At 41.3% G+C, this 10,474-nt stretch overlaps 1 protein-coding gene and 1 long non-coding RNA gene across 2 annotated transcripts in view; one reads left to right on the forward strand and one right to left on the reverse strand.

The window, feature by feature from the left end:
- LOC126982760 (arylsulfatase A-like) overlaps window positions 1-10,474 on the forward strand; it is a 34,113-nt gene that overhangs the window by 20,075 nt on the left and 3,564 nt on the right. The window contains exons 6-10 of the mRNA XM_050835091.1: window positions 2,001-2,167; window positions 5,901-6,025; window positions 6,750-6,880; window positions 8,029-8,137; window positions 9,927-10,062. Of these exons, the coding sequence (XP_050691048.1) occupies window positions 2,001-2,167; window positions 5,901-6,025; window positions 6,750-6,880; window positions 8,029-8,137; window positions 9,927-10,062 (668 nt within the window). The remainder of the gene's footprint in view (window positions 1-2,000; window positions 2,168-5,900; window positions 6,026-6,749; window positions 6,881-8,028; window positions 8,138-9,926; window positions 10,063-10,474) is intronic.
- Window positions 983-1,888, reverse strand: LOC126982761 (uncharacterized). The gene is made up of 3 exons (XR_007735339.1): window positions 1,769-1,888; window positions 1,512-1,728; window positions 983-1,301 (listed from the first exon to the last, which is right to left on the reverse strand). It is a non-coding gene; the product is annotated as an uncharacterized LOC126982761 (long non-coding RNA).

Genomic DNA, 10,474 nt, shown 5'->3' on the forward strand with positions numbered 1-10,474 from the left:
CATTAAGGGGCTATTACACTGGTCAAATTTTCCGTGGATCTTCAGTCAAACCACGATTTCCGCTGGCGTGGTTTTCATATTTCCGTGGTTTTCTGACGTGTCCACGATCTTCCAAAGCTACGGTAGATTTCACCAAAGGACGACTCACCATCATCAGCAGCAGAAGCAATAACAAGAAACAAATGAGAACCACGTCAGCGGGAATCGTGGTTTGACTGAAGATCCACGGAAACAAATGAAATCGTGGTTTGACTGAAGATCCACGGAAACAAATGAAATCGTGGTTTGACTGAAGATCCACGGAAACAAATGAAATCGTGGTTTGACTGAAGATCCACGGAAAATTTGCCCCGTGTAATAGCCTCTTTACTGTACGAAAAGATTAACGAGTCAAAAAAATGAGTGAGTCATAATTGAGGTTCAAAAAAATGAGTTCATAAAAAATGGGGAAAAATGAGTAAAAAAATAAGTGGGTAGAAAATTGAATTAGTGAAAAAATTAAAATATGAGTAAAATTATGGGTGAGTAAAAGATGAGTGGCTAAAAAAATGAGTGAAAAAATGAGTAAAAGTGAGTGAGTTAAGGCATGTGTAAAAAAAATTAATGACTTAAAAAATGGATAAAAAAATTAGTAAAAAAATGGTGAGTAAATTTTTTAAAATTTGAATATACATGAAATATGAAAATTGTATGTTGGTAAATGTGATCAATTAAATAACCTGCACCCTTGTTTGTCGGTAAATGTGATAAATGAGATAACCTGCACCCTTGTTTGTCGGTAAATGTGATAAATGAGATAACCTGCACCCCTTGTTTGTCGGTAAATGTGATAAATGAGATAACCTGCACCCCTTGTTTGTCGGTAAATGTGATAAATGAGATAACCTGCACCCTTGTTTGTCGGTAAATGTGATAAATGAGATAACCTGCACCCTTGTTTGTCGGTAAATGTGATAAATGAGATAACCTGCACCCTTGTTTGTCGGTAAATGTGATAAATGAGATAACCTGCACCCCTTGTTTGTCGGTAAATGTGATAAATGAGATAACCTGCACCCTTGTTTGTCGGTAAATGTGATAAATGAGATAACCTGCACCCCTTGTTTGTCGGTAAATGTGATAAATGAGATAACCTGCACCCCTTGTTTGTCGGTAAATGTGATAAATGAGATAACCTGCACCCCTTGTTTGTCGGTAAATGTGATAAATGAGATAACCTGCACCCCTTGTATGTCGGTAAATGTGATAAATGAGATAACCTGCACCCCTTGTATGTCGGTAAATGTGATAAATGAGATAACCTGCAACCCTTGTATGTCGGTAAATGTGATAAATGAGACAACCTGCACCCTTTGTATGTCGGTAAATGTGATAAATGAGATAACCTGCACCCCTTGTATGTCGGTAAATGTGATAAATGAGATAACCTGCACCCCTTGTATGTCGGTAAATGTGATAAATGAGATAAACTGCACCCCTTGTATGTCGGTAAATGTGATAAATGAGATAACCTGCACCCCTTGTATGTCGGTAAATGTGATAAATGAGATAACCTGCACCCCTTGTATGTCGGTAAATGTGATAAATGAGATAACCTGCACCCCTTGTATGTCGGTAAATGTGATAAATGAGATAACCAGCACCCCTTGTATGTCCGTAAATGTGATAAGTGAGATAACCTGCACCCCTTGTATGTCCGTAAATGTGATAAGTGAAATAACCAGCACCCTTGTATGTCCGTAAATGTGATAAGTGAAATAACCAGCACCCTTGTATGTCCGTAAATGTGATAAGTGAAATAACCAGCACCCCTTGTATGTCCGTAAATGTGATAAGTGAAATAACCTGCACCCTTGTATGTCCGTAAATGTGATAAGTGAAATAACCTGCACCCTTGTATGTCCGTAAATATGATAAATGACATAACCTGCTCGTCTTGTATGTCAATAAATGTGAAAGAAGAGTACTGAATGTCTCCTCCCTGCTAACTTCCGCTCTAGGTCCACCAACCACAATATGCCTCTGAAATGTTTGCCGGGACGAGCGACCGAGGCGTAATAGGAGACGCCCTGGAGGAGATGGACTGGGCCGTGGGTCAGGTGGTGGAGGCACTGCAAGAACACGACCTTCTTGACTCCACACTCATCTGGTTCTCTTCTGACAATGGGTGAGAACTGAGGACGGGGAGGGTCGGTATTCTTAAACGCGGTGGCTGAATGGATAGCGTGACGGCGCCGCGTTCAGGACGACGCGAATTCAATCCCTGCCCGGTGCCACCAAGGTGGGATTTTTTAGCCTCCGCCGAGTGGCTTAAAACAACCCACATGCTGTCCAGAAGAACACCTAGCAACCCGGACTCTAGATTCTAGGATTAAAGATGAGTTCCGGGAGGGCAGCATGAGCCAATGCAAGATGGCGCCACTATAAACACTCGCCTGCGCCAGAACGGCCTGGGCCGATCATCAGGCCCCACCGGGAAGAAGCCTTGGGCCGACCATCAGGATCCACCGGGAAGAACCCTACCGGCGCAATAGGCCACGACGTAAAAAAAAAAAAAAAAAAAAAAAAAAATAGGGTTAAATGCTATCTAATGAGTGTTATTTTTTTCACGTTCACGGTAGAGGAGCTTTGTCAGACTACCACCAGGGTCATGAAACTACCCAAGGAAAGGCCCACAACTCCTATGAAAGCCTTGTCGAATGTGTGTACTTGGGTGACAAAATGGTTAATAATATGGCCCAAAGACTTGTATTAGCAGACGTTTCGGGCTCTCGTTACGACCATTTTTGAAGACCACAGAAGAGCTACATCGGTTTGTCATTAGTGTTTTTCCTGTTCACGGCTCAAAATACTTCCAAAACTTATGCCACGGTCATGAAACCTCCCATGGAAACCCCTACAACCTCTGCGAGAGCTTTTATGAATAGATGTATACTAAGGTTTCGAAGAATTTGATAATATGGACCTGTGTCTCTTGGACTGTTGTCATGACTGAATGGGTTGTCATGACTGGGTGGAAGAGTAACTGATTGATGGTTTGTTGTTGTAAAAGTACACAAAAGAGAATTACATAGAATTACATAGATAACCAGACCACACAGGCCCTAAGGCCCAAACTAGGTGGTCTGTCCTAAAAACCTAAGAGACAGTTGTTATGCGGCCACCATGGCGTTGAAACTGACCTGGTGAACATTGAGATGGAGGAGATAGCGGTCAAGATTATTCTTAAACGATGCAATCGAGTTACGCTGTACCACTGATGGTGGTAATCTGTTCCAATCTCGAACGACAGCATTAGTGAAGAAGAATTTTGTGCGATTTGAATGAACTTGTCTACATTTGAGTTTAGCGCCATTATTTCTCGTTCGCGTCGAATCATCCATCACAAACAGCTTGGTCGGATCCACGTTGGTAAAACCATTAAGTATTTTAAAGCACTCGATCAGTTTTCCTCTGAGAAGAGAGAAACATGCCATCCCCTGGGAGGAAAAGGTAAAGATCCATTGACCTAAACTCAACCTTAAAACTAAAATCATTAAAAAATAGGACTTCTACATGGTTGTGAAAAATTAAGTGCGTATCACAGAACGGACTAAAAGATAGAATACTGGATACAGGTAATTGATTTGCCCTAGAATGTAATGGGGCACTCCCGACTCCAACCAAGGTCAAAGCTTACGTGGTCCGAATGGATGGGCCAATAAACCCTATACTATGGAACGGACACTTGCCCCAGCCTTGTCATTAAGCCGCGAATTTTGGAAAATCAACCGCTTTGGTGCGAATCACCGTAACTCCCTTATTTCGGGGCTACAGAAAAGTTTTTGGTATCAATCGACGGCAAAAATGAAAAGGCTATATTTTTTAATTAGCGACCTGGCTCGAAAACCGACTCGAAAGGGTAAAAAATCGAATAAATCCGCAAAAAACGACTCAGAAAAAAAACTATTTTGGAGTTCCCAACCTTGAATCCCGCTCATTTTTTTGGAATTTAAAAAAAACTTATTTAACAAATGATTTAGCCCTGCCAATGTGCTTTCCAATATGGTGTATAACATCTCCCTACTCCCAATAGTTTCGTCGCTAGAGCTCGAAACGTAAACCATGTCGAGAGCGATTTTAACGAACTTCAGACACTTTGCCGTTTTCGTCTTGTGTGGCCTTGCTATTGCCTCTAGAAGGCTGTAATTTGGCATGTAGCCCCTCTTGGCAATGTAGTTTGACCAACTCGAAGGATTTTTTGATAGCTCGAATCCAAGTTCGTCGTTGAGCCGTCACAAAATAGTCTGTTTTTCGGCCCTTTTGCCGCGATTTGGACACGTCCTAGTTTTTTGCTTATAACCTTTTTTTTAATTTATTTAATGCTTTCCATTTTTTTTTTATCATTTATCAGTATTAAAAACGCTTTCATTTGCCACCAAGCACGCCTTCCTAGCTTCAGTAGTTTTCGTTCGAGCTCGACCAGACCTAAGTCTATATATACCAAGTCAAGTCATACGCAGGTTTGTGGGAGGAGACACGGCAGAGGCGTGGCTTATGCGTGACGTTGCTTGGAGCCAAACTAGAGAATGAAGAAACAGGGATTTAGAGAAAACGAAGAAAGGCGGACTAACCTAAATCAATCACTTCAACATGCCCTCCCTCACACCCCACACCGCCGTTTGTAGGCATTGAAATTACAGTCACGCAATAGCACAATAAAAAGACATTTTTTCGTAAGTGGCTTGCCTGAACGCGCTGTGAAAGAAAGCAAGCATGCATATCCAAAGGGCAGACACGGCCGCAACTTTAGTCACTCCTGAACTGGCGGGTAATTTTTTTTTTACCTGCAAGTGACGTCATCCCGCTGCTCCGCCCCCAAACCGCCCCCTGCGCATACCGGTCGCAGTTTTGAAGCAGAGTGACTTGACTTGGTATATATAGACATAGGGCCACTTTCACAGTCATTTTGTTTGTTTTGATCGTAACCAATGGCGGCGATCGCTGCTATAGTATTTCCACGTAAAACTGGTCGATGGGGTAGTAGCGGCTGCGGGGTAAACTAGCCCCACACTTTACCACACACTCTCAACACCTCTCGCTTCCTCTGCAGCCGCCACTACCCCATCGGCCAGTTTCACGTGGAAAACTATACCGTCGATCGCCGCCATTGATAACGATCAAAACAAACAAAGTGACTGTGAAAGCGGGCATTAGGACCAGACGTCGCGACGAACATTCGCCGAATCTGACTCATTTCACGCGCCGCGACGAAAAACCTTCCTAACGCCACAAAAATTAATATATCTGCATAAAAAAATCATATATGAACACATCAATATGTTGACTATCTTGTATTAAAACCATTTTAAGATATCTATATAAAAAAAGTTACTATTTTTATATAATCATTTCACTATATAAATCAACCTATATTAAGCGCCTTATTATACATGTTATTTCTTAGTTTCATTAAGTATTCAACCATATTTCTTCCCATTTATGAATAATACAATGTGTGATTACATAAAAACTAATAATATATGAAACATGTGAACGGAATTATACTATAAAGTTAATATATATTGTGCGCTATAAAGTGTTTGAAGTATGTTGATATATGTGTCATTTTAATGAAATAACTGTGTATAAATTACTTCCAGTATATGTTGTATTATATTTAAGTTAATGTACAAAGAAGAAAAGTCCAATAGGCGGTGGTGTGGGCGAGACGGCCGTTCCGTAGGTGTTGACAGGTCGGGGTAGTAAGTGGAATGCTGGCGAGACTGGGCGGGGGCAGCCCTCGGGGGCGGCCGTGGTCAGCTTGCAATATATATACAAATTCCCGACAATGGATATAAGCAATGCAAGTAAATCAAGGTATCCCTACACTCACAGGCTATCTTCTTTTCCCCCCGCAGTCCTAGTCTGTTTCAGCAGGAACGTGGAGGCTGTGCTGGGATGCTGCGCTGCGGGAAGGGAACCACTTGGGATGGAGGCGTGAGGACGCCTATGTTTGTCCACTGGCCCCTGTACATAACACCAGGTATAAGGAACACCTGTGAGAGGTAGGAGGAGGAGGAAATGAAGGAGGAGGAGGAGGAGGAAATGAAGGAGGAGGATGAATCGCGTTTTTTTTTTACATCGCCTGTGGCGCCGGTAGGCTTTTTTTTTGTGTGTGGGGGGGGGGGAGGGGCCTGATGGTATGGCCCAGCCCATTGTGGCGCAGGCGAGTGTTTATAGTTGCGCCATCTTGCGTTGGCTCATGCTGCCCTCCCGGAGCTCATCTTTAATCCTAGAATCTAGAGTCCGGGTTGATAGGTGGTCTTCTGGACAGCTTGTGGGTAGCTTTAAGCCACTCGGCGGCGACTGAAAAATCCCAGCTTGGTGGCACTGGGCGGGGATTGAACTCGTGTCGTCCTGAACGCTGAGCCGTCACGCTGTCGACTCAGCCACCGCCTCTCCAAAATTGAAATTGAAATCGCCTCAAGAAAGGAAAAGGAGATAGAGGAGGACACAGTTACCATATATTGTGACAGCCCAGAAACGTGAATTCTTCCCTAAGCAATATTAATCATCTCCTGCAGGAGATGATTAAGTGCTACTACATGTAGTAGTTTATGATGATGAGGAGGAGGTAGAGAAGGTGGAGTAGGATACATGTATTTACCATATATTTTGCCAACCCAGAAAGATGAAAAGTTTACCCTAAGCACTTAATCATCACCAATACTTTATCCGTCTCTTTAATTCTGCATCTCTTCGTCTAGGTCGCAGCCATGGCCTGGTGTCGGCACTTGACCTCCTGCCCACAGTGGCCTCCCTGGTGGGCCTCAACATCTCTGCCCTCACCCTGGACGGCACAGACATCTCCCCGCTACTCTGGGACCCCTTCGCCCCTGTAAGTGTGTGGGGCATGGGGGGCAGGGAGGAGGAGAGAAGAAGGATGAGAAGGGGAAAGGGAGGAAGTTACGTAAGATAGTGGATTTAGTTGACTTGGTGGAGGAAAGAAGTCAGAATATAGGGAAATGAAAAAGATATATATACAGACGGAGTGGAAGGAGAAGAGTCATGAATATGGCTTAGACGGGAAAGGAAAAGGAAGAAGAATCCTGTCAGTTGTGTTTAGAGGATAATTTTCTCACAGTGAGCGTCAGGAAGCACTGAATAGGGAGGTGGTCAGGGAGTGGTTGCTGGCTTCTTAGATAAAGAATAAATAAAGAGAGCAAGGGAAAGGTTTGCAGCTTATATTATGTGCTCATTTGTGCTAAGTCTATATATACCAAGTCAAGTCACTCTGCTTCAAAACTGCGACCGGTACGCGCAGGAGGCGGTTTTGGGGCGGAGCAGCGGGATGACGTCACTTGGATCCCCCCCCCCCCCACACACACACACAAAAAAAAAAAAAAAATACCCGCCAGTTCAGGGGTGACTAAAGTTGGGTCCGTATGTGCACTCTGGATGTGCATTCTCGCCTTCTTTCACAGCGCGTTCAGGCAAGCCACTAACGAAAAAATATGTCTTTTTATTGTGCCATTGCGTGACTGTAATTTCAATGACTACAAACGGCGGTGTGGGGTTTGAGGGAGGGCTTGTTGACGTGATTGATTTAAATTGATCCGCTTTTCCTCGTTTTCTCTAAATCCCTGTTTCTACATTCTCTAGTTTGGCTCCAAGCAGTGTCACGCATAAACCACGTCTCGGCCGTGTCTCCTCCCACAAACCTGCGTATGACTTGACTTGGGGTATATAGACATAACATTTGTGTGTATCTTTTTGTACTTACGAAGTGTGTCTGTGAATTCCTCAAAGACTAGTGCGTGTGTATTTCTTTGTATTTCCTTATCTGCATGTGCATATGTATTTCCCAAGTGACCAACGTGTGTATTTCTTAGTATTTCATTAATATTTCATTTCTTAGTATTTCATAATTATTATTTCTATTATTTCTTTGTATTTCATTATGTGTGTGCGTATGTATGCCCCGAGAGTCCAATGTATGTATTTCTTTGTATTTCATTTCTTACTATTTTATTATTATTTCCCCAGAGTCCAAGGTACCATATGCCTATCTACCCTGCGAACCCCACTCCGTCGATTGGTCCCTTCGCGGTGACCAACGGGATCTACAAGGCTCACTTCTACACCGAGGGTTCATGTAAGGATAGACAGGGTGATGTTCAAGGAATCACTTAAGTCTTGGAGGCAGGAAACTTGAACTGGGTAGGCGGTGGCTTAGTGGTAGCGTGCTGGGTCCACATTTACCGCGTAATGGACGACGCGAGCTCGAATCCCCACGCTTTTTTCAGTCACCGCCGAGTGGCTTAAAACTATCCACATGCTGTCCTGAAGACCACTCATCAACCCGGACTCTAGAGGAAACCGTCCAAGTTAATCAAGAACAAGTTCCGGGGGCAGCATGAGCCAAGAGAAGATGGCGCCGCTATAAACACTTGCCTGCGCCATGACGGGCTGGGTACGACTACCATCCAGGCCCCTCAAGCAAGCCTACCGGCGGTATAGGCGTAAAAAAAATAAAAATAAAAAAAAAATAAAAAATCCATAAACTTCCAAATTGCTTGAGATCTAGAGTCAGAAAATTATGAAAAAAAGCATATGAACTCACAGATTTTTACTCTATTTTACTTTATTTTCACCGATTAATTAAAGACAAAAATAAATAAATAAACCAATGAACTGACAGTATATTTACTCATTTTTACTTTATTTTCACCGATTAATTAAAGACAAAAATAAATAAATAAACCAATGAACTGACAGTATATTTACTCATTTTTACTTTATTTTCGCTGATTAAAGACAAAAATAAATAAATAACATGAATTGACAGTATATTTACCCATTTTTACTTTATTTTCACCGATTAATTAAAGACAAAAATAAATAAATAAACCAATGAACTGACAGAATATTTACTCATTTTTACTTTATTTTCGCTGATTAAAGACAAAAATAAATAAATAACATGAATTGACAGTATATTTACTCATTTTTACTTTATTTTCGCTGACTAAACACAAAAATAAATAAATAACATGAATTGACAGTATATTTATTCATTTTTACTTTATTTTCGCCAACTAAAGACAAAAGTAAATAGATAACATATGAATTGACAATATATTATTCAATTTTACTTTATGTTCATAGACTAAAAACAAAACAAAAACATGCATTAACAGATTTTTACTTTATTTGACTTTCTTTTCACAGACAAAAGACAAAAAAAAAAAAAATGAACCGATAGATATTTACTACATTTTACTTTATTTTCACCGACTAGAGACAAAAGTAGATAAAAAAAAACATATGAGTTGACACTTTTACTCCATTTTACTTTATTTACACAGACTAAAGACAAATAAATAAAAAAAAGAGATAAATTGACAGATTTTTACTCCATTTTACTTTATTTCCACAGACTAAAGACAAATAAATAAAAAAAAGAGATAAATTGGCAGATTTTTACTCCATTTTACTTTATTTCCACAGACTAAAGACAAATAAATAAATAAAAAGATAGATTGGCAGATTTTTACTCCATTTTACTTTATCTCCACAGACTAAAGACAAATAAGTAAATAAAAAGATAAATTGACAGATTTTTACTCCATTTTACTTTATTTCCACAGACTAAAGACAAATAAATAAAAAGATAAATTGACAGATTTTTACTCCATTTTACTTTATTTCCACAGACTAAAGACAAATAAATAAAAAAAGAGATAAATTGGCAGATTTTTACTCCATTTTACTTTATTTCCACAGACTAAAGACAAATAAATAAATGAAAAGATAAATTGACAGATTTTTACTCCACTTTACTTTATTTTCACAGATCAAACACAAAAATAGATAAAGAAAACATATGCACATTTCGCATTATATAAAAAAAGACAAAAATTAATCAACTCCTTCTCTTACAGTACTTTCCGGTCCCGATAACTACGACCAAATGTGTCCTGAAACCCACCCGCTGACCCAGCATGACCCGCCCCTGCTCTTCCACATCCAACGTGACCCAGGCGAGCGGTATGACCTCTCTGGCGACTCGCAGTACAGGTCAGTCCATGGTGGGAAGGAAAAGGAAGTATGACGTTGAATGGTGGGGATGGAGATGGAAGGAGGAGGAGAAGAAGGAGAAGGAGAAGAAAGAGTATTTTTTTTTTTTTTTTTATACGTCGCGGCCTATTGCGCCGGTAGGCTTCTTCCCGGTGGGGCCTGATGGTCAGTCCAAGGCTTCTTCCCGGTGGGGCCTGATGGTCGGCCCAAGGTTTCTTCCCGGTGCGTCCTGATGGTCGGCCCAGCCCGTTCTGACGCAGGCGAGAGTTTATAGTGGCGCCATCTTGCATTGGCTCATGCTGCCATTCCGGAGCTCAACTTTAATCCTAGAATTTAGAGTCCGGGTTTATAGGTGATCTTCTGGACAGCATGTGGGTAATCTTAAGCCACTCGGCGGTGGCTGAAAAAACCC

This window comes from Eriocheir sinensis, chromosome 51 (assembly GCF_024679095.1).
Source record: "Eriocheir sinensis breed Jianghai 21 chromosome 51, ASM2467909v1, whole genome shotgun sequence".
NCBI lineage: Eukaryota > Metazoa > Arthropoda > Malacostraca > Decapoda > Varunidae > Eriocheir > Eriocheir sinensis.